Consider the following 24,661-nt stretch of genomic DNA (forward strand, 5'->3'; position numbering starts at 1 on the left):
AAACAAAACCAGTTACCTGGTACAGCCTAGACTGTGGATTTTACACAGCTACTGAAGAAGACACAGACCCCGTAATGATCCCGATCACCATCACCAAGAGTGGCGACCTGAGCCAAGAAACCACTGTTTGTAAGTAGAATGAAAAAGAGGAAGGTCAATTAAAGTAAATCTATACAAAAATTGTCTTTTTTTAGTTTACGGATCAAGTGTACAGACTGTATCAAAATAATTGGTACACATCAGTTTCCAGTGATTGTGGAAATGACTGCCCCATCAAAATGCAACATAGGATCCGCATAATTTGTTGATTATTCTTAAACACTTGAGAATGTTCTTGCAATCTTATTGGTTCTTCAACTTCTTCCCCGTGTGATATGACACAATATCACACGCCTTAGCGAGTGCGTATCGACGCGATACTCGTACAACTCGGCTTCGCCTCGTTGTTTTACTTAAAATAACGATTTCGCCCGTGTTATATGAGACGATAGATGCAATCCTGCGGCCAAAAACAGTACCTTTATTCTCTAAATGTCATAAACAGTCATACGACAGATTTATAGTTTGGTCATTTTATCATTTTAAGGGGATCCAATATCGCATTTGGAAGAACCAGGCTGACTGCCACATCGAAATGCAAGTTGCAACATAGGATCTGCATAATTTGTTGATTAATGTACTAGACAGTCAAATCAAAAGATATATGGTCTGGTCATTTTATTATTTCAAGGGGATCCAATATTGCATTTGAAAGAACCAGTGTTTTCAATAATAATAATTATTATTATTATAGCACTCTCAACAATGGATATCACTGCAACAGGAGGCGATGATTACACCACCAAAATGCCCGAGACAATTACATTCACCGCTGACACCGACACAGTGGAGACGTCACAGCTGGTTATTTTGCCGGATGATATTGCCGAAGGAAATGAGTATCTTCAAGTTGCACTTAGTTTACCTGCAGTTGCACCTGATGGAGATGCTCTTAGTGATGTGAACAAGGCAATAGTTTTAATATATGACGACGATACACCCGGTAATATGTTTCCTATTGCACTGCCTCTTGCTAAGTTGGAAATGAAAATGTGTATACTTTGAAATGTGCTTGACCATTGCTTTTAGTTATTATAGGTAAAACATCATTTGGGATCAAAACAATACAATTTTATTTTTATTTTTTACTTCATTCAAACTTCGCAGGTCTTAATAAGTAAATACTCGTAGTTTTTGAGCAAAGAATAATCCTAATTGATGTAAAGATGTAGAATACCGATAGTCAACAACAAACATATCAGGAGCGTGACTCCGAACATGCCGTAATTGGTGCAATGCATCATGGACGTTAATTTTGAAAGTACTTGGAAATTGTTTACAGCGCATGTGTCTTTGGTAATTATGAGTTTTAATTGAAAACTTGTATTTGTTAATTAAACAAAATCAGTTACCTGGTACAGCCTAGACTGTGGATTTTACACAGCTACTGAAGGCGACACAGACCCCGTAATGATCCCGATCACCATCACCAAGAGTGGCGACCTGAGCCAAGAAACCACTGTTTGTAAGTAGAATGAAAAAGAGGAAGGTCAATTAAAGTAAATCTAAACAAAAATTGTCTTTTTTTAGTTTACGGATCAAGTGTACAGACTGTATCAAAATAATTGGTACACATCAGTTTCCAGTGATTGTGGAAATGACTGCCCCGTCAAAATGCAACATAGGATCCGCATAATTTGTTGATTATTCTTAAACACTTGAGAATGTTCTTGCAATCTTATTGGTTCTTCAACTTCTTCCCCGTGTGATATGACACAATATCACACGCCTTAGCGCGTGCGTCGACGCGATACTCGTACGCGCTATAGGAACCAATCGGATATGCATAGCAACAACAGGACTGATCGATTCTAAACCCTGGGTAATTCTTTGTAAAATATAGGAATTAATTTAATTAAAATTTGGTATACTTATGATTAATATATTAATTTTAATTGAAGTGTTTAAGAGATTAAAGTATTGTTTTAGCCGCTGGAGTGCATCTATCGTCTCGTGTAACACGCGACATCATTATTTTGGGCGTAAAATTCGCCTCGTTGTTTTACTTAAAATAACGATTTCGCCCGTGTTATATGAGACGATAGATGCACTCCAGCGGCCAAAAACAGTACCTTTATTCTCTAAATGTCATAAACAGTCATACGACAGATTTATAGTTTGGTCATTTTATCATTTTAAGGATCCAATATCGCATTTGGAAGAACCAGGCTGACTGCCACATCGAAATGCAAGTTGCAACATAGGATCTGCATAATTTGTTGATTAATGTCGCGACATCATTATTTTGGGCGTAAAATTCGCCTCGTTGTTTTACTTAAAATAACGATTTCGCCCGTGTTATATGAGACGATAGATGCACTCCAGCGGCCAAAAACAGTACCTTTATTCTCTAAATGTCATAAACAGTCATACGACAGATTTATAGTTTGGTCATTTTATCATTTTAAGGGGATCCAATATTGCATTTGGAAGAACCAGGCTGACTGCCACATCGAAATGCAAGTTGCAACATAGGATCTGCATAATTTGTTGATTAATGTACTAGACAGTCAAATCAAAAGATATATGGTCTGGTCATTTTATTATTTCAAGGGATCCAATATTGCATTTGAAGAAGCAGTGTTTTCAATAATAATAATAATTATTATTATAGCACTCTCAACAATGGATATCACTGCAACAGGAGGCGCTGCACTTGATTACACCACCAAAATGCCCGAGACAATTACATTCACCGCTGACACCGACACAGTGGAGACGTCACAGCTGGTTATTTTGGCGGATGATATTGCCGAAGGAAATGAGTATCTTCAAGTTGCACTTAGTTTACCTGCTGATGCACCTGATGGAGATGCTCTTAGTGATGTGAACAAGGCAATAGTTTTAATATATGACGACGATACACCCGGTAATATGTTTGCTATTGCACTGCCTCTTGCTAAGGGAGTGTTCATAAATACTTTGGTGGGGGGGCTGGAAAATATTTTTTTTCATGTCGAAAATTTTTTTAACCCCCCCTCTTCGCGAACCCAAAACTTTTTTGACCCCCCCTCTTAATGGACCTAAAACTTTTTTGACCCCCCCTCATATAGGTTCAAAACTATTTTGACCCTCCCCCCCCCCCCACCATCATAATGTGCCATTCTACTAATTCAATTCTACTAACATTCAAATGGCATTAATGATACTAAAATTTGTATTCAAGTGCAATGAAATTGTACGCATGTCATTGATGTGGAATTGTGGAAATGTTTTTAGTAGCACACTAAACTTTTTGCCATTTGGAAGCTAAACGAATAAAATTTGATGTAAAAGTGGATAACATATGCGCGAAGCGCGCAAAATTTGTACTTAGGGGCTAAAATGGCCAAATATGAGCTTAATTTGGTCAGAAACACACATACAAGCGTCAACATTGGGGAGATGGTTGAATGTGCCATCCCCCCGGGATCTACGCCTATGTTTACTATGCCTATGTATTACCAGTTTTCTTGGTCGGGGGGTGAATAAAATTTCAGGGACACAGACGAGAAAATGAATTGCAGTTGCAAATACATATACCGGTTTTGTTTTTTAGAGAGACTGTACATGTATTTGAGCTTCAAAAAAAGGCTTTATTGGGACAAAACGCATGCAAAAATTGTGTATTTTGCCCATGATGGGATGAAAATGCCTTTATTGTGACAATGTGGGCACACAGCATGCAAACATTTTGTATTTTACACTATTTTGGCCCATGATCGGGTTGAATTTATATGCAAAAGGGTCGATCTCCTTGCTCCTTTTCTTTGCCCTCCAGATTTTCTCTTTCATTTTTTGTCAGAAGGGCACTTTTCTCTTTCATTTTTTTTGTCAGGGGCCCTTCTGCCCCCTGTCTAGACTACTGCCGAAATGGTGTGTTTTGCTCTTAAATTGATGGGCCAGTTCGCATAGCGCAAAATTGTGCAATTTTACCCTATTTGGGCCCAAAACCATGGTGCTTTTCGATGTGCTAAAAAAAGTTGCACATGGGAATTATTGCTTTATTTTTTCTTCTTTAAGGATTTTTAGGGATGTCCCCCATGGAAAAAAAAATAGAGGGAAGACGTGTACCCCAGTTCTCCAAGCCTCCTCCACCTATAATTGTAATGCAACATGATTTAGTTGTATATAATTATATTAGTGATAATAGATGAATAATCTGTACTACACGAAACATTATTGTAAAAATTGTCAACACTAAAGAAGAGCAAAGATATTGCAGCTTTTAGTGATTTAAAGAGCTGACCAGAAAGAACTGACACAAACCTCAAAATTAAGTTATATACGACAATTTTTAACACTGGATCATATGTACTTTTGTTCTGGTTCAATATGGGAACATTTGCGCGCGCAGCGTGTGAAAAAATTTTACACCCCCCACCCCCCTCTATGTGCCGAAAAAGATTTTAACCCCCCCTGTTCATACACCCAAAACTTTTTTAACCCCCCCTATTCAGAACTCCTAAAATTTTTTGACCCCCCTACATATTTTCCAGCCCCCCCCCACCAGAGTATTTATGAACACTCCCTAAGTTGGAAATGAAAATGTGTATACTTTGAAATGTGCTTGACCGTTGCTTTTAGTTATTATCGGGCACACAGCATGCAAACATTTTGTATTTTACACTATTTTGGCCCATGATCGGGTTGAATTTATATGCAAAAGGGTCGATCTCCTTGCTCCTTTTCTTTGCCCTCCAGATTTTCTCTTTCATTTTTTTTTTGGAGTCGCACTTTTCTCTTTCATTTTTTTTGTCAGGGCCCTTCTGCCCCTGTCTAGACTACTGCCGAAATGGTGTGTTTTGCTCTTAAATTGATGGGCCAGTTCGCATAGCGCAAAATTGTGCAATTTTACCCTATTTGGGCCCAAAACCATGGTGCTTTTCGATGTGCTAAAAAAAGTTGCACATGGGAATTATTGCTTTATTTTTTCTTCTTTAAGGATTTTTAGGGGATGTCCCCCCATGGAAAAAAAATTAGAGGGTAAGACGTGTACCCCGGTTCTCCAAGCCTCCTCCACCTATAATTGTAATGCAACATGATTTAGTTGTATATATCAGTGATAATAAAAGAATAATCTGTACTACACGAAACATTATTGTAAAAATTGTCTACACTAAAGAAGAGCAAAGATATTGCAGCTTTTAGTGATTTAAAGAGCTGACCAGAAAGAACTGACACAAACCTCAAAATTAAGTTATATACGACAATTCTTAACACTGGATCATATGTACTTTTGTTCTGGTTCAATATGGGAACATTTGCGCGCGCAGCGCGCAAAAAATTTTTAAACCCCCCCTCTATGTGCCGAAAAATTTTTTAACCCCCCCTGTTCATACACCCAAAACTTTTTAACTCCCCTATTCAGAACTCCTAAAAATTTTGACCCCCTACATATTTTCCAGCCCCCACCCCCCCACCAGAGTATTTATGAACACTCCCTAAGTTGGAAATGAAAATGTGTATACTTTGAAATGTGCTTGACCATTGCTTTTAGTTATTATCGGTAAAACATCATTTGGGATAAAAACAATACAATTTTTTTTACTTCATTCAAACTTCGCAGGTCTTAATAAGTAAATACTCGTAGTTTTTGAGCAAAGAATAATCCTAATTGATGTAAAGATGTAGAATACCGATAGTCAACAACAAACATATCAGGAGCGTGACTCCGAACATGCCGTAATTGGTGCAATGCATCATGGAGGTTAATTTTGAAAGTACTTGGAAATTGTTTACAGCGCATGTGTCTTTGGTAATTATGATTTTTAATTGAAAACTTGTATTTGTTAATTAAACAAAACCAGTTACCTGGTACAGCCTAGACTGTGGATTTTACACAGCTACTGAAGAAGACACAGACCCCGTAATGATCCCGATCACCATCACCAAGAGGGGCGACCTGAGCCAAGAAACCACTGTTTGTAAGTAGAATGAATAAAAATTCCTTTAAAAGGAATAGGGTGGGCAAATGAAAAATTGTCAAGAGAAATGAAAGAATGAGTAAGTCAAGTTCACAATTAAAAACAGGGAAAATATGACACAACATCGATTTCCAATAGGGGAATAACACAAAACGTATAAACAAAGTTAAAAGAGTTTTTAACTTTATACGTTTATACGTTTGTTATTCCCCCATTGGAGGTTGTGTCATATTTGCCCTGATTTTAATCTGATCTATTGCTTATCCTTTGTTCTCTGCTGGTCAGTTGGAACAGATTTTCCCTGTTTTTATATTAACCCTTCACATCATAACACAAGACGTTTTATGTTAACATTTTATATAAAACATGGTTATAAAACTTTTGTAGATAATAGTTATTTAAAACATTTTCGTAATCATACCTAGAGTGGTTTTTTTATCATCAGATAGAAAGACTTCTGCTCATCTTCTCTGGTGAGACAACAGGGCTGGGGTATCTTTCCATATCAAAGTTTAAAAATCTGTCATATCAATTTCCTCAATATGTTGTATTGCAACTTATGAGGGGAAATGTTTGATTTTACAATATTTCGATATTATTTTTTATCTTTGTATTTTATTATGATTAACATAACTGTATTTCAAAGCGTCAAACTATATCATTATTTTGTCCCAACAAAAATAATCCAGGGAATAAAATATTCATTCATATGTTTATTTATTTTATTCAACCTGGGCCAGTTCTACTGGTGCACATGCATTCTAATAATTTGTCTATAATACCTTATACAAGCACTATTTGTCACAAGATTTGAAAAGTAAATAGCCTATGTACACACTGAACACAATGCACATACAAGCTGGATAGGCCTACATGCCGAAGCTGTCAGTATAAAATGATATATATGACCTTCACGATGCTATTAATTTAGCCCAAAGATTAGGAAAACTAGCAAAACTGGTGAACTGGTACTGTTCAAATAAAAACATCTGCAAATCTTGCTGCAATTTCCAAATAGTATTTCTATTACTTAAATAATTATTTTTGTTATTTCTTTTAATACAAACACATTACTGCCTATGACGACTTTATCGTATTTCTTACATATCAAAATCAAGTAATAATTACAAAACTCGCCGTAAACTATCACCTCTGTGGGTGTTTGGGATATAACCGGCACGAATATTTTCTCAACACTGCGGCATGTGAAAAAGTAGGTCAATAGTCAGAGAATACAGGGTGGGTGCGGCACGCCGCACCCACCCAAAAAGAGGAAGGCCAATTAAAGTAAATCTAAACAAAAATTGTCTTTAAAAAAGACAAAGTTCACAGATCAAGTGTACAGACTGTATCAAAATGATTGGTACACATCAGTTTCCAGTGATTATGGAAATGACTGCCCCGTCAAAATGCAACATAGGATCCGCATAATTTGTTGATTATTCTTAAACACTTGAGAATGTTCTTGCAATCTTATTGGTTCTTCTTCCTCGTGTGGTATGACACAATATCACACGCCTTAGCGCGTGCGTATCGACGCGTTACTCGTTTGCACTATAGGAACCAATCGGATATGCATAGCAACAACAGGACTGATCGATTCTAAACCCTGGGTAATTCTTTGTAAAATATAGGAATTAATTTAATTAAAATTTGGTATGCTTATCCCGGATGCTTATGATTAATATATTATTCGTTATTAGGTGAAGCGAAGGTATGGTACGGGAAATTATCGTGCGCGAAGTGTCATACTGGGTGAAGCCGAAGGCTGAACCCAGTATGACACTGATCATTTGTATGATACAAATTTGGTATACTTATGATTAATATATTAATTTGAATTGAAGTGTTTAAGAATGAGATTAAAGTATTGTTTTTAGCCGCTGGAGTGCATCTATCGTCTCGTGTAACACGCGACATCATTATTTTGGGCGTAAAACAACTCGGCGAATGTTTTACTTAAAATAACGATGTCACCCGTGTTATATGAGACGATAGATGCACTCCCGCGGCCAAAAACAGTACCTTTATTCTCTAAATGTCACAGTCATACGACAGATTTATAGTTTGGTCATTTTATCATTTTAAGGGGATCCAATATTGCATTTGGAAGAACCAGGCTGACTGCCACATCGAAATGCAAGTTGTAACATAGGATCTGTATAATTTGTTGATAAATTAGAGAATAAAGGTATTGGTTTTAGGTAAAACAACGAGGCGAAGCAGAGTTGTATTACGCCAAAAATAATGACGTCGCCCGTGTTATATGAGACGATAGATGCACGACAGCGGCTAAAAACAATACCTTTATTCTCATTCTTAAACACTTAAATTCAAATAGAAATATCATACGTAATTTTAATCAAATTAAATCCTACATTTTACAAGGAACTACCTAGGGCTTAAAATCGATCAGTCCCGTTGTTGCTATGCGCCTCCGATTGGTTCAAATAGCGAGCACGCGTATCGCGTTGATGCACACGCGCCGATCCGTGTCATATCGTGTCATATCACACGGGTAAGAACCAATGAGATTGCAGGAACGTTCTCAAGTGTTTAAGAATGTACTAGACAGTCAAAAGATTTATGGTCTGGTTATTTTATTATTTCAAGGGGATCCAATATTGCATTTGAAAGAACCAGGGTTTTCAATAATAATAATAATTATTATTATTATTATTATTATAGCACTCTCAACAATGGACATCACTGCAACAGGAGGCGCTGCACTTGATTACACCATCAAAATGCCCGAGACAATAACATTCACCGCTGACACCGAGACAGTGGAGACGTCACAGCTGGTTATTTTGCCGGATGATATTGCTGAAGGAAATGAGTATCTTCAAGTTACACTTAGTTTACCTGCTGATGCACCTGATGGAGATGCTCTTAGTGATGTGAACAAGGCAATAGTTTTAATATATGACGACGATGCACCCGGTAATTTGTTTCCTATTATCCTTTAGTCTTTGTAGTTTATAACACTATACATAATGAAGACGGCAATAAGAATGGGCAATTTGCTGGATACTCTGTTAATTAATTTAAAGAATAATCCTAATTGATGTAAAGCTGTAGAATACCGATAGTCAACAACAAATACATCGGGAGCATGACTCCGGAAATTACGTAATTGTTGCAATGCATCTTGGAGGTTGATTTTGAAAATACTTGGAAATTGTTTATAGCACATATGTTTTGGGAATCATGATCTTTAATTGATATCGTATATTTTTGATTGAAAATAAATGTCCTTAGTTACCTGGTACAGCCTAGACTGCGGATTTTACACTGCTACTGAAACCGACGCTGGAACCGTAATGATTCCGATCACCATCACCAAGAGGGGCGACATGAGCCAAGAAACAACTGTTTGTAAGTAGAATGAAAAAGAGGAAGGTCAATGAAAGTAAATCCCAAACATTGAGAACTTTGTTCACAAGATTCACAATTGTATTATTATTATTATTATTATTATTATTATTATTATTATTATTATTATTATTATTATTATTATTATCATCATCATTATCATTATCATTATTATCATTATCATTATCATTATCATTATTATTATTATTATTATTATTATTATTATTATTATTATTAATAATTATAACAGTACTCTCAACAATGGATATCACGGCAACAGGAGGCGGTGGACTTGATTACACCATCAAATCAGGCGAGGAAATTACTTTCACTGCTAACATCGAGGCAGTGGAGACATCACAGCTAGTTATTTTGTCGGATGATATTGCCGAAGGAAATGAGTATCTTCAGGTTGAACTTAGTTTACCTTCTGATGCACCTGTAGGTGATGCACTTAGTGATTTGAACAAGGCACTTGTTTTAATATATGACGACGATGAACCCGGTAATTTGTTTCCTATTATCCTTTAGTCTTTGTAGTTTATAACACTATACATAATGAAGACGGTAATAAGAATGGGCAATTTGTTGGATACTCTGTTAATTAATTTAAAGAATAATCCTAATTGATTGTAAAGATGTAGAATACCGATAGTCAACAACAACAACAACAACAAATACATCGGGAGCATGACTTCGGACATTACGTAATTGTTGCAATGCATCATGGAGGTTGATTTTGAAAATACTTGGAAATTGTTTATAGCACATATGTTTTGGGAATCATGATCTTTAATTTATATCGTATATTTTTGATTGAAAATAAATGTTCTTAGTTACCTGGTACAGCCTAGACTGCGGATTTTACACTGCTACTGAAACCGACGCTGGAACCGTAATGATTCCGATCACCATCACCAAGAGTGGCGACCTGAGCCAAGAAACAACTGTTTGTAAGTAGAATGAAAAAAGAGGAAGGTCACTGAAAGTAAATCCCAAACATTGGGAACTTTGTTCACAAGATTCACAATCTTATTATTATTATTATTATTATTATTATTATTATTATTATTATTATTATTATTATTATTATTATTATTATTTAAACAGTACTCTCAACAATGGATATCACCGCAACAGGAGGCGGTGGACTTGATTTCACCATCAAATCAGGCGAGGAAATTACTTTCACTGCTAACACCGAGGCAGTGGAGACATCACAGCTAGTTATTTTGTCGGATGATATTGCCGAAGGAAATGAGCATCTTCAGGTTGAACTTAGTTTACCTTCTGATGCACCTGTAGGTGATGCTCTTAGTGATTTGAACAAGGCACTTGTTTTAATATATGACGACGATGCACCCGGTAATTTGTTTCCTATTATCCTTTAGTCTTTGTAGTTTATAACACGCTACATAATGAAGACGGCAATAAGAATGAGCAATTTGTTGGATACTCTGTTAATTAATTTAAAGAATAATCCTAATTGATGTAAAGATGTAGAATACCGATAGTCAACAACAACAACAACAAATACATCGGGACCATGACTCCGGAAATGACGTAATTGTGGCAATGCATCATGGAGGTTGATTTTGAAAATACTTGGAAATTGTTTAGAGCACATATGTTTTGGGAATCATGATCTTTAATTTATATCGTATATTTTTGATTGAAAATAAATGTTCTTAGTTACCTGGTACAGCCTAGACTGCGGATTTTACACTGCTACTGAAACCGACGCTGGAAACGTAATGATTCCGATCACCATCACCAAGAGGGGCGACCTGAGCCAAGGAACCACTGTTTGTAAGTAGAATGAAAAAAGAGGAAGGTCAATGAAAGTAAATCCCAAACATTGGGAACTTTGTTCACAAGATTCACAATTTTTATTATTATTATTATTATTATTATTATTATTATTATTATTATTATAATTATTATTATAACAGTACTCTCAACAATGGATATCACAGCAACAGGAGGCGTTGGACTTGATTACACCATCAAATCAGGCGAGGAAATTACTTTCACTGCTAACACCGAGGCAGTGAAGACATCACAGCTAGTTATTTTGTCGGATGATATTGCCGAAGGAAATGAGTATCTTCAGGTTGAACTTAGTTTACCTTCTGATGCACCTGTAGGTGATGCTCTTAGTGATTTGAACAAGGCAATGGTTTTAATATATGACGACGATGCACCCGGTATATAACTTTTCTATTTTCCCTCTTTATTTTACAGCAGTTTATAGTGTTAGATTAGGTTATAAATCTTTCCAACTGGACTTACTGTTTTTGTTGACTACAATATCACGTCATATCTCTGACGCTTCATCAGGCCTTGTGATGTGAATTGGCTCTGTGTTATTGACCTGTGACGTCACAGTGGTAGGTGTGACGTCACATTGGCTCAACTATGTTAAATCAGATCTTCTCTGGTTAAATCCACACTACACATGTTTCTGTTTTACCTGTGCAATTAGCAATGAGCTGGTATTATAGTTTCAGTTGGGTGAACGATTATAAAGCAAACGCAAGGTAACAATACTGTGTGGGCCTTTGTTTACGAAATGAGACAATAGTCTGCATATTGTTAAATGCATTCTTGAAAATGAGAAAACATAATGGTTGTAGACTTAACACGGTTTGGAAATAATTTCTTCATATTTTTTGGTGTTATCTGTCGTTTACATATCCTTCCTAAAACACCAAAGTGCGAATATTTCCAAACACCTAAATTAGTTAAAAATTTAGGACATTTTACAAAACTATATTTTCTAGAATTTCAGAGAGAACTTTAAATATTGGCCGGTTATTTTTCACACAATGGCGTTAACTAGGCAATGCCCTATTACCTATAACATATACTAAAACACCAAAGTGCGAATATTTCCAAACACCTAAATTAGCTAAAAATTTAGGTAGGACATGTTACAAAACTATATTTTCTAGAATTTCAGAGAGAACTTTAAATATTGGCCGGTTATTTTTCACACAGTGACGTTAACTAGGCAATGCTCTATTACCTATAACATACACTAAAACACCAAAGTGCGAATATTTCCAAACACCTAAATTAGCTAAAAATTTAGGACATGTTACAAAACTATATTTTCTAGAATTTCAGAGAGAACTTTAAATATTGGCCGGTTATTTTTCACACAGTGACGTTAACTAGGCAATGCCCATATACATATAACATGCACTGTTTGTAGAGGTCACGCGTCAATGGTGAGAGTACTGTGTATTATGTATAGGAAAATGGACAGTAACTGCAGTATGATAGGTGATATAACATGTATAATAAGTTAGTCAACTTATTGCTTCATTCAAAATGAAAATACTTGTATAGTCTTGATAAATTTTTTTTATAATTACAGTGTGTGATGGTGGTAATGGTTGTGCCAATAATGGAATATGTATAGGAACCGACGTCTGTGTCTGTGGCGGTGGTTTTACAGGAAACCTTTGTCAATTTGGCAGTGCAAATCCAGGTAAACTTTATTTGGTTTTATTCCAATTCCTATTTGAATCATGTTGACATAAATGTAGCTGAACTAACTAACTGGTTCTATTCGACATCGACATACCCCAGTTAATGCGATTTGAATAATGTTGACAAAAATGTAGCAGAACTATTTTATATAGAGTAATAATAAATATGTAGTCTTGGTATAAAACCTTTATAATTTTCAATGTGTGATAATGGTAATGGTTGTGCCAATAATGGAATATGTGTAGCAACCGACGTCTGTCTCTGTCCCAGTGGTTTTACCGGAAACCTTTGTCAATTTGGCAATGCAAGTCCAGGTAAACTTCATTACTGTTGGTTCTATTAGACATACACCAGTTAATGCGATTTGAATAATGTTGACAAAAATGTAGCAGAACTATTTTATATAGAGTAATGATAAATATGTAGTCTTGGTAAACCTTTATAATTTTCAGTGTGTGGTAATGGGAATGGTTGTGCCAATAATGGAATATGTATAGGAACCGACGTCTGTGTCTGTGGCAGTGGTTTTACCGGAAACCTTTGTCAATTTGGCAATGCAAGTCCAGGTAAACTTCATTATTGTTGGTTCTATTCGACATCAACATACACCAATTAATGCGATTTGAATAATGTTGACACAAATGTAGCAGAACTATTTATATAGTAATAATAAATATGTAGTCTTGGTAAACCTTTATAATTTTCAGTGTGTGATGGTGGTAATGGTTGTGCCAATAATGGAATATGTATAGGAACCGACGTCTGTGTCTGTGGCGGTGGTTTTACCGGAAATTTTTGTCAATTAGGCAGTGCAAGTCCAGGTAAACTTCATTACTGTTGGTTCTATTCGACATCGACATACACCAGTTAATGCGATTTGAATAATATTGACATAAATGTAGCAGAACTATTAGTAACGATAAATATATAGTCTTGGTAAACCTTTATAATTTTTAGTGTGTGATAATGGGAATGGTTGTGCCAATTTTATTGTCATGTTCCCCCTTCAGAGTTAATGCACCTCAAAGAAATATGTACATGGATAACCTTTGACCGATGATTTCAGGCCATTCTGAGCTTATACATTTCTCAAACAAATTATTTTCATATTTCGTTTGCCAAGAGGATTAATTTGAGAAAAGTTGCAATTGAATCAATTCATTTTGAAACTTTGGCCTATGTGCGTGAGATCTTTGACATTTAACCTAGTTTACGCTATAACTCCTAAAGCATTCTATAGTGCAGAATGACAATTGACTTTTTTTATTCCTAGCATTGAGAGGAACAATTTGAGGTATATTACAACATATGATAGAACAATTTTAAATTCTGGCCCCACTATGACCTTCGACAGCCCCCACCCCCCACCCCCCACCCCGTGGGAAGCGCAGGTGCATAGAAAACCATGGAACATTCTAGTTTTATCATTTGAGGTGTAAGAATGTCCAAAAAAACTTATTGCTTCATTCAAATTAAAATACTTATGTGGTCTTGGTAAACAATTATACTTTTCAGTTTGTGGGGGTGCGAATGGTTGTGCCAATAATGGAATATGTGTAGACAACAACCTCTGTGTCTGTGCCAGTGGTTTTACCGGAAACCTTTGTCAATTTGGCAATGCAAGTCCAGGTAAACTTAATTTCTGTTGGTTCTAATCGACATCGACATACACCAGTTAATGCGATTTGAATAATATTGACATAAATGTAGCAGAACTATTTATATAGTAATGATAAATATGTAGTCTTGGTAAACCTTTATAATTTTCAGTGTGTGGTAATGGGAATGGTTGTGCCAATAATGGAATATGTATAGGAACCGATGTTTGTGTCTGTGGCAGTGGTTTTACCGGAAACCTTTGTCAATTTGGCAGTGCTAGTCCATGTAAACTTCATTACTGTTGGTTCTATTCGACATACACCAGTTATTGCGATTTTAATCATGTTGACATAAATGTAGCAGAACTATTTATATAGTAATGATAAATATGTAGTCTTGGTAAACCTTTATAATTTTCAGTGTGTGATAATGGGAATGGTTGTGCCAATAATGGAATATGTATAGGAACCGATGTTTGTGTCTGTGGCAGTGGTTTTACCGGAAACCTTTGTCAATTTGGCAGTGCTAGTCCAGGTAAACTTTATTACTGTTGGTTCTATTCGACATACACCAGTTAATGCGATTTGAACCATGTTGACATAAATGTAGCAGAACTATTTATATAGTAATGATAAATATATAGTCTTGGTAAACCTTTATATTTTTCAGTGTGTGGTAATGGGAATGGTTGTGCCAATAATGGAATATGTGTAGCAACCGATTCCTGTGTCTGTGCCAGTGGTTTTACAGGAAACCTTTGTCAATTTGGCAGTGCTAGTCCAGGTAAACTTCATTACTGTTGGTTCTATTCCAAATACACGAATTAATGCGATTTGAATCATATTGACATAAATGTAGCAGAACTATTATGTAGTAATGATATGTAGTCTTGGTAAACCTTTATAATTTTCAGTGTGTGGTAATGGGAATGGTTGTGCCAATAATGGAATATGTATAGGAACCGATGTTTGTGTCTGTGGCAGTGGTTTTACCGGAAACCTTTGTCAATTTGGCAGTGCAAGTCCAGGTAAACTTCATTACTGTTGGTTCTATTCGACATCAACATACCCCAGTTAATGCGATTTGAATAATGTTGACACAAATGTAGCAGAACTGTTTATATAGTAATGATAAATATGTAGTCTTGGTAAACTTTTATACTTTTCAGTTTGTGGGGGTGCGAATGGTTGTGCCAATCATGGAATATGTGTAGACAACAACCTCTGTGTCTGTGCCAGTGGTTTTACAGGAAACCTTTGTCAATTTGGCAGTGCTAGTCCAGGTAAACGTCATTACTGTTGGCTCTATTCCAAATACACGAATTAATGCGATTTGAATCATATTGACATAAATGTAGCAGAACTATTATGTAGTAATGATAAACCTTTATAATTTTCAGTGTGCGATAATGGGAATGGTTGTGCCAATAATGGAATATGTATAGGAACCGACGTCTGTGTCTGTGGCAGTGGTTTTTCCGGAAACCTTTGTCAATTTGGCAGTGCAAGTCCAGGTAACCTTCATTTCTGTTGGTTCTATTCCATTAATGATATTTGACATAAATGTAGCACTATAACTGATTATTAACGATAAATATGTAGTCTAATTCTCATTCATTGTCTCTAACATCTATTGAAGTTTAGGCTGACTAGGGTTCGCGCATGTATATAGCAGCTGCGTCCTTGAATGGTGCTAAATGGTTTATAGACGAATCCAACGAGCCAAGTGATGGTCAGAATTCAGTCGGCCATTACTGGGTCCCGTCTACACAAAACAGGTGTTGTTACTGCCCAATTGGGTGGATTAAATCCATTTAAACCATTTAAAAACCGATGTTGAATTGTATTGTGTTGTAAACTTTCATCATTCTTTTGTCTACGTGTAACACGGGTGATGAAATGCAGTTTAATATCCCCGCCAAGGCCACATCATTTTTCACTTTTTAGGTGGGATAGACCGAAGGGGGGTCCTAGCTATGGCCGCCATTGAGATTTAGGAATGCGTAAAATTGGATTCGTCTATAAGATTCGTTTATAATGTGTGTCTTGCGCCAAAATGGTCCATGATGCAGTCATGTCTACAGTAGAATTCACCATGACCTTTGCAGGACTTAAACCCCAAGATAACACTCATTGAAGACAGCTCAACTATGTTAAATCAGATCTTCTCTGGTTAAATCCACACTACATGTTTCTGTTTTACCTGTGCAATGAGCAATGAGCTGGTATTATAGTTTCAGTTGAACGATTATAAAGCAAACGCAAGGTAACAATACTGGGTGGGTCTTGGTGTACGAAATGAGACAATAGTGTGCATATTGTTAACCAGCATTCTTGAAAATGAGGAACATAATGGTTGCAGACTTAACACGGTTTGGAAATAATTTCTTTATATATTTTGGTGTTATCTATCGTTTACATATCCTTCCTAAAACACCAAAGTGCGAATATTTCCAAACACCTAAATTAGCTAAAAATTAAGGACATGTTACAAAACTATATTTTCTAGAATTTCAGAGAATACTTAGAATTTTGGCCGGTTATTTTTCACACAGTGACGTTAACTAGGCAATGCCCTATTACCTATAACATACAGTAAAACACCAAAGTGCGAATATTTCCAAACACCTAAATTAGCTTAAAATTTAGGACATGTTACAAAACTATATGTTCTAGAATTTCAGAGAATACTTTAAATATTGGCCGATTATTTTTCACACAGTGACGTTAACTAGGCAATGCCCATAGGCTATAACATGCACTGTTTGTAGAGGTCACGCGTCAATGGTGAGAGTACTGTGTATTATGTATAGGAGAATGGACAGTAACTGCAGTATGCAGCGACTTTCTGTAACACTCGATGATCTTATGTAATTGTGTTTTATAAAGTCAAGACTTTCTTAAAAACACTAACGTGATTTTTTTTTCTTTTATCACTCTTTCCTGACAGGTACATCATTTAATATCATCGTTATAATAGTAGGCCTGATTCTGTTCTTATTTAATATGCTCCTTTTACTTGCATGGTGTTACCTCTGTAGAAGGTACGCAGATATCATCGATATTGCACAAAACATGCAAAACCGCCCATTACAACGTGACGAACTTACTAGCAGTCAACCAATTTTCCAACAAATCCGCCCATTGCAAAGTGAAGTGGCTAATCAACCTATTTTCCAACAGTTGCAGGTAAGTTAGTACGAGGAGATAGTATATGAAGCTAAGATACGACATATTATAATTGACCTTTTCGGTAAATCCCATAACCCTTTGCGAGTACACCTGAGAACTCGTCATTTGACGTCACGCCGACTTGCAATGCGCAGTAACGATGTTCGATAAGCGATGTGCGCATCGGTGCGGAGCGGCGTGACGCAGAATGACGAGTTCTTAGGTGTACTCGCAAAGGCTTATGGGATTCACCGAAAAGGTCAATTGGATACTGAAATAAAACATAGATTAAAAAAATACTAGTTTGCTTCTGACGTCACCTGTCAATCAAAAATGTGTTTACGATTTGTCGTGATGGTTGAAATTTAAAAAGCAGCAGTAAAAATGTACTTCAAACCACAGATCCTGTGTTCAAACCTGAGACTAGTATACCTGAAATATATTCAGGTATACTAGTTTCAGGTTCAAACATACAAACCGTCTCAAAGGTTAGTAAATGGAAACTTTCTTTTCTGAAGGCATCATGTCAACAATGCCTAGAAATGTTGCTTTTTGCCTTCCTTTCTGCGATTCCTTTTCTCCGATGAAGGCACCAGATAAATCAGCCTTCCTGTTACGTGCTACTAACAGCCTAATCACGGGCTGTCGGGAGTTGATCGTCAGACGTTAACTGGTATTTTTGATTCAGTTTTCGATTATAGTCTCATTTTTGCTGAAAATTCTTGCCCATGCATTACGTCTATTGAAAAAAAATTGTCCATAATAAATTTCACAAACTGAGAGTTCAACTAATTAAGATACATACTGCAGTGACTGTCCGTTTTCCTATACACAATACACAGTGCTCTCACCATTGACGCGCGACCTTTACAAATAGTGTATGTTAGAAGTATATTGCATTTGCCTAGTTAACATCACTGTGTGAAAAATATTTAAAGTATTCTCCAAACTTCTAGGAAATATATTTCCCTAACATGACCTAAAATTACAGCTAGGTTAGATGTCCAGAAATAGTCGCACTTTCGTAAAATATGAGTAAGGGCAAGGCATAGCTAGCTCATAGCTAGCCAACTCCCCGTGTTAATTGAATGGAGATTTGACCGAAAATATTGGTAACGGACGTTCAGTTCTGAAGGATGCCACAAAAAAACGGTACAAGCTACATTAAAAGCATTCTATGAAATTCTAGAAAATATAGTTTTTGTAACATGTCCTAAATTTTTAGCTAATTTAGGTGTTTGGAAATAGTCGCACTTTTGTGTTTTAGGAAGGATATGTAAACGACAGATAACACCAAATAATATGAAGAAACTATTTCCAAACCGTGTTAAGTCAACAATCATTATGCAGGGCTATCAACTCTCACACATTGGCCGTGAGTCTCACGCATTGGGTCACTTTGTCACGGTCTCACGCCAAGGTAGTATAATCTCACGCCTAGGTAGTAAATCTCACGCAAAAAGCTGGAAAATGAGTAAAATCTCACGCATCGTCATGAATAATGTGTTGCTCCTACCCCCCGCTTTTCACATTCTCGTGCGCCGTGGCTCAAATAATCATGGTACAAAATGAACATTGGAGTCGGCAAATCCCGGTACGCCTCTGTCTCACGCCTCTGTCTCACGCCAAGCAATTCCAAAAAGTTGACAGCCCTGAATGTTGCTCATTTTCAAGAATGCTGGTTAACAAAAAGCAGACCATTGTCTCATTTCGTGAACAAAGGTCCACATACCATTGTTTCCTTGCGTTTCCTTTATAATCGGTTAATACCCAACTGAAATTATAATACCAGCTCATTGCGATACCGCAGATGTAAAACAGACACATGTGCACAACCAGAGAAGATCTGATTTAATCAGTTGAGCCATGATGCAGTCATGTCTACAGTAGAATTCAACTCGACCTTTGCAGGACTTAAACCCCATTAAAAGCTATTAAACCAAGATAACACTCATTGAAAACAGCTCAACTGATTAAATCATATCTTCTCTGGTTAAATACACACAACATATGTGTCTGCTTTACACGTACAATGGAGCAATGAGCTGGGATTATACTTTCAGTTGGGTGAACGATTATAAAGCGAGCGCTAGAGAACAAATCTGTGTGGTCTTTGTTTACGAAATGAGACAATACGTGCTTATTGTTAACCAGCGTTCTTAAAAATGAGAAACATGGTGGTTTGCAGACTTAACACGGTTTGGAAATAATTTCTTCATATTTTTGGTGTTATCTGTCGTTTACATATCCTTCCTAAAACACCAAAGTACGCATATTTCCAAACATCTAAATTAGCTAAAAATTTAGGACATGTTACAAAACTATATTGTCTAGAATTTTAGAAGAGTACTTTTAATATTGGCCGGTTATTTTTCACACAGCGACGTTAACTAGGCAATGTACTATTACCTATAACATTAACTAAAACACCAAAGTACGCATATTTCCAAACATCTAAAATAGCTAAAAATTTAGGACATGTTACAAAACTATATTTTCTAGAACTTTAGAAGAGTACTTTTAATATTAGCCGGTTATTTTTCACACAGCGACGTTAACTAGGCATATCCCCATACTTTTAACGTAGGCTATTTGTAGAGGTCACGCGTCAATGGGAAAGAGCACTGTGTATTGTGTATAGGAAAACGGACAGTAACTGCAGTATGCTGTTTTCAATTAGTGTTATCTTGGTTTAATAGCTTTTAATTCTTTAGCTTCTTTAACTGTAGACATGACTGCATCATGATTGATCTACTTCTGTGTTCACAAAACTTTTTAACAGCTATGCTCATTATTTGGCCATCCCAGCAGACATCTTGCAATGCCAATGACAACATTATTCCTTCGACCGTATTGCAAAAATGTTTGACTTGCTAGTTGATACGTACAATCTGATTTGGGCATAACAGTGCTTCATTGCCCCTCCCCTCTGGTTTCCAACCCCATTGTGGTGCTTCATTGTGAGACTTATCTCGCTAATTACGTTAATTCGTTTATGTCATATTTGTTTGTCAACAAATTGCATTATTGAATGTGACGTTTCATTATGATTCTGTATATTAAATTTCAGACAATGTATCAACGTCAATATTTTGATGGAGGTGATGGATTCTACTAAGGAATAAATTATGGAATCGTCATTTCGCAGTGGTGGCTGACCAGTGACTTGTTCCAAGAAATATGAACACCTTATACACTATTCAAATACTTCCCCCACCCCTATCCCGGGAATATGGGGAAAGGATGGGGTTTGTAATTTTCAGACTAATTACATTTAAGTATATACTCTGACCCATGGGGACCACTATTTATAATGCATTACCTACCACACTTTCCTGTTGTTTCTACCGTTGCCATTCCTTAGGTTGCGGGGTCTGAAAATTAAACAATGTTACAAAACGATTCATTCCCCACCCCTGGGGCACAACAACCTGTTAATCCGCATGTAATCCCAGCTTACAATCCCCACCAATGAACGCCCCACATTCCCCGAAATGGGTGGGATGGGGGAAGTACTTGAGCAGTGTATTGAGTCTATTCCGATCATCCGAGATACTAGTACCCTGGCTACCACGGCCCTGATATGGTAAACGGGTGTATCTTTTTCATGCTAATTCCTTTTGCCATACTAACTTAATAACACTCACACGGTAAAAAAAACCTTGTAAAGACAATAAGAGGAATACAGTTTCTTTTGCCAATTTATGTGCCACATACTTAACCAACTCATGGCAAATGCCGACAGTATCAGTAACTTTGAAAAGTAGAACAGCAATGTAGCCTCAACCATGGCAAAAGCAGGTAAAGCCTTAATAATGCTAATAGAAGATTAACATATTAGGGCCGATCAAAAAATTAACTAGCGTTACTCACCTTCAAACCATTAAATGACACGACCCTCTTTTTTACATTTAATTGATTTCCCCAACTTTTTTTTTTCCGCGCCGAAAAAAATTCAACACTTTTTGGGGTAATAAATTGCTAGTGCAGCAGCAATAAGAGATGTCCGCATTTTCCTTGCATTTTCAAGGACCACTTAATTTGTTCGGATCCCTATGACTCCGGGATCCACGACCCCAGGCTTAGGGTAACGCACCCTACCCCCCCCTCCATAATAATAATAATTATTATTATTATTATTATTATTATTATTATTATTATTATTATTATTATTATTATTATTATTATTATTATTATTATTATAAATGTTTTATACATCTCAATCATGAATATTTCTAATCTCTGATGTAATATTATGTTGTAGTTGCTGTTCACCAACAGAATTTTCTTTTCAGCTGTTTTGTTTGTGTCGAATTAATTTTATAATTTCATAAACTTATAACTGTTTTTTTAAACACTTTTAAAAAAAGTTTAAAATCTAAAGAGCAAAATAATTTTGGAATCATCTCTTCCTTTATGGTAGGGGTTTTTTTTGTCACTATGGTCACTTTATATTGTATACAGGTTTGACAATATGTGGGAAAACAACATAAAAGAAATTATGTTTAATAATTAATACACTGTTATCAATGTTTGTGACTACAATATGTTTATACATGTATGGTTTTTATTGAAATATGTGACCGAACACTACGAATCAGCCGTAAAGTCGGTCCGGTCAATTTTGTTTTATTTCGTGTTTAGAAAATATATATCATAAGCTTTAAAATGGTATATCATTTGACTTGAAATGGGGTTATGGTTTGTTGAACTCTGCTCCTTGAACAAAATGGTGCCTTTTTCGGTTCTACATGTGTTTCTTTTTCCACATTGCTGGTAATAAAGTCATAATTGGCGGTCATTTCAAATCATCCCCAAGTCAACGAGGTTCAGGAATGTCCTTAATTGTAGGTTATACATACTTAGACAAAATACAATGCAATTGTAACCTACCACTTGAACAGGATTTAGCCAAAGCAAACAATGGCTAGAGCTATTTTTAAATGATTTTAAAATGATTATATAGAAATAGGTAGAAGCTTATTATCCTCTTCAGCAAAAAGATTATTGATTGGTTTAAACAGTGTTTCATGAGATACTTGTCGCACCTAATTGAGGTACCCATGAATACGACCTTCACGCACATTTTACACTGTATCTCGGAATACAATTTGCCGACTTTACGGCACATTCGTTGTGTGCGCGCACATATAAGTTTATATCTGTTCAAATGTAAATATCAAGCTATACCTACATTCTTTCCTCGAGGCACTGAAGGAAAATCAAATTTTGTGATTTTCTCAAAAACATGTTAGTTGGAATCTTTACATCATTACGTGTCTACAATATCTAAAGTACCGACACGAGGAAGGCATACGAAGTATAGTATAATTATATAAAGGTACTATATGAATTTTATTATATTTATACAGGTTGCTCATGCGATAAAATCAAACAAAATTAGTCTTGTTGTCACGAAAATCAATTTTGAATATGGTCGAAAAAATGGTCCAATAGTCTTCCGATCAGCAATCGATAATAAATTCAACGAAACCAATTCCAATTTTGACGAGAGTAACAGTATGCAGATATTGCCTGTTTGTTGGGCAAGAATGGTAAATGAAGCAAAAAGAAAATTATCATTGACGACAACCGGTTTATTTTGTTTGTATGCATCTAATTATATATATATGTAATAATAGACATAGATTAAGTTACTTGGTGAAAGTATTATTAAAATAAATAAAGTGGCTTATGATATCACACCACCAAATCAATCCCCATAGAGATATGTACTAAATTTGCCTCAAGAAAACGTCATTTTTTCTTCTTCCCAAGAGCAACTCAGTTCTTAGCGACAGCTATGATGGTTGAAATTAGCCCTAGCCTGATCCCTCTCACTGGGATAAAATATAGGTTGACTGTCATTATTTTTACGACTGGCCCTCGAAGTCTATGATGTCTGGGATTACCTAATTTACCTGCAAAATCATGCCAGTGTTTCTGTATAGAAAAGACAGCTTAAAATCATCAAAAAAATACTCGATCGCTCCCATCTGTGGTACACTTGCAGGATTTGATATTACTAATCATAACCAATCCAAATTTAGCCAAAGTTATGCAGGTTTCTGCTCATTTTAATGCTTACTTTAGGCCATCTATGGTTTTTACTGAGAAATGCAGTCAGGGCGCACAACCGTATAATACTATTTGGTGGTGTGAAATCTTATACTTGAATGTCATTGCAATGTGACATATTGAGCATGTTTTTTACATCTTACTGAATATTTCTAATCTCTCGCGTAATATTATGTTTAGTTGCTTTTAAGCATCAACATTTTCCTTTTCAGCTTTTTGTGTTACGAATTACTGTAGTCTGTTCAGTATAATATGTAACATGACCCCATCCATTAACCTGTATCTTTAACAAATAGAGTATGTTCTACCATAAGTTGGGAACATGACCTTTGCTCCATTTGTATAAGATCCATGCATTTTCGTGTGGGTCATGCTCCACCGTATACTGAATAGACTATATTAGTCTCATAATTTTCAACTATTTCTTTAAACAGTTCTAAAACAGTTTAAATCTAAAGAACATAATAATGTTTGGAATCGTCTCTTACCATGGTTACCCTGGTCACTTCATGTGGCATAGGTAACTTTATATTTCTATTAAATGTAAATATGAAGCTAGTATATACAGAGGCGCCAGAGGTGCCAGATTTTATTTTGTAAAGATTACCAAGCAAACGTAAAACATTTTACAGAAAACATTTAAATGTCGGATTATCATGTATAAAGGGTCTAAAAACGCTTTAATAACCATGATAACATTCAAAACACATTTGTGATAACTTGATGCAAAACATTCTAAACAGAATGTTATTTAAGTATTGACAAAATATTTTACAAAATGATTGTCCAAAATATTTTACAATAACGTTTTAAAAATGTTTTCATGACCCTTATATAACCCGACATTTAAATGTTATTAAAACGTTTTGAATAACATTTTAAGAACATTTTTGTGTTTGATGGGTACTCATGCGACACAATCAAACAAAATGAGTA

The 24,661-nt window shown here is 35.9% G+C and overlaps 2 protein-coding genes across 2 annotated transcripts in view; both read left to right on the forward strand.

Annotated features, from left to right (window-relative positions):
- The window catches only part of LOC140166930 (uncharacterized), a 55,731-nt gene extending 42,808 nt beyond the window's left edge, over nucleotides 1-12,923 (forward strand). Inside the window, exons 14-26 of the mRNA XM_072190415.1 lie at nucleotides 13-129; nucleotides 794-1,042; nucleotides 1,448-1,564; nucleotides 2,714-2,968; nucleotides 5,889-6,005; nucleotides 8,694-8,948; nucleotides 9,267-9,383; nucleotides 9,631-9,885; nucleotides 10,217-10,333; nucleotides 10,491-10,745; nucleotides 11,073-11,189; nucleotides 11,333-11,587; nucleotides 12,763-12,923. Coding sequence (XP_072046516.1) covers nucleotides 13-129; nucleotides 794-1,042; nucleotides 1,448-1,564; nucleotides 2,714-2,968; nucleotides 5,889-6,005; nucleotides 8,694-8,948; nucleotides 9,267-9,383; nucleotides 9,631-9,885; nucleotides 10,217-10,333; nucleotides 10,491-10,745; nucleotides 11,073-11,189; nucleotides 11,333-11,587; nucleotides 12,763-12,923 — 2,387 coding nt within the window. The remainder of the gene's footprint in view (nucleotides 1-12; nucleotides 130-793; nucleotides 1,043-1,447; nucleotides 1,565-2,713; nucleotides 2,969-5,888; nucleotides 6,006-8,693; nucleotides 8,949-9,266; nucleotides 9,384-9,630; nucleotides 9,886-10,216; nucleotides 10,334-10,490; nucleotides 10,746-11,072; nucleotides 11,190-11,332; nucleotides 11,588-12,762) is intronic.
- Nucleotides 12,924-13,077: 154 nt separating this feature from the next.
- LOC140166931 (uncharacterized) lies at nucleotides 13,078-21,721 on the forward strand. The gene is made up of 11 exons (XM_072190416.1): nucleotides 13,078-13,192; nucleotides 13,331-13,444; nucleotides 13,586-13,699; nucleotides 14,394-14,507; nucleotides 14,898-15,011; nucleotides 15,147-15,260; nucleotides 15,391-15,504; nucleotides 15,646-15,759; nucleotides 15,877-15,990; nucleotides 17,427-17,665; nucleotides 20,718-21,721. The coding sequence occupies exons 1-11, from the start codon at nucleotides 13,078-13,080 to the stop codon at nucleotides 20,763-20,765; spliced, it is 1,314 nt and encodes a 437-aa protein (XP_072046517.1). The 3' UTR covers nucleotides 20,766-21,721.
- The last annotated feature ends 2,940 nt before the right edge of the window (nucleotides 21,722-24,661 follow it).

The sequence above is a fragment of the Amphiura filiformis genome, chromosome 12, assembly GCF_039555335.1.
Source record: "Amphiura filiformis chromosome 12, Afil_fr2py, whole genome shotgun sequence".
In the NCBI taxonomy this organism is placed as follows: Eukaryota; Metazoa; Echinodermata; class Ophiuroidea; order Amphilepidida; family Amphiuridae; genus Amphiura; species Amphiura filiformis.

What these genes read in the sequence shown, in the direction of transcription:
- LOC140166931 (XM_072190416.1), top strand. Translation starts at nt 13,078, where the DNA reads ATGTGTGATAATGGTAATGGTTGTGCCAATAATGGAATATGTGTAGCA. An exon ending in ATTTGGCAATGCAAGTCCAG is followed by an intron (nt 13,445 to 13,585) that starts GTAAACTTCATT and finishes TATAATTTTCAG; the next exon opens with TGTGTGATGGTGGTAATGGT. An exon ending in CTATTTTCCAACAGTTGCAG is followed by an intron (nt 17,666 to 20,717) that starts GTAAGTTAGTAC and finishes ATTAAATTTCAG; the next exon opens with ACAATGTATCAACGTCAATA.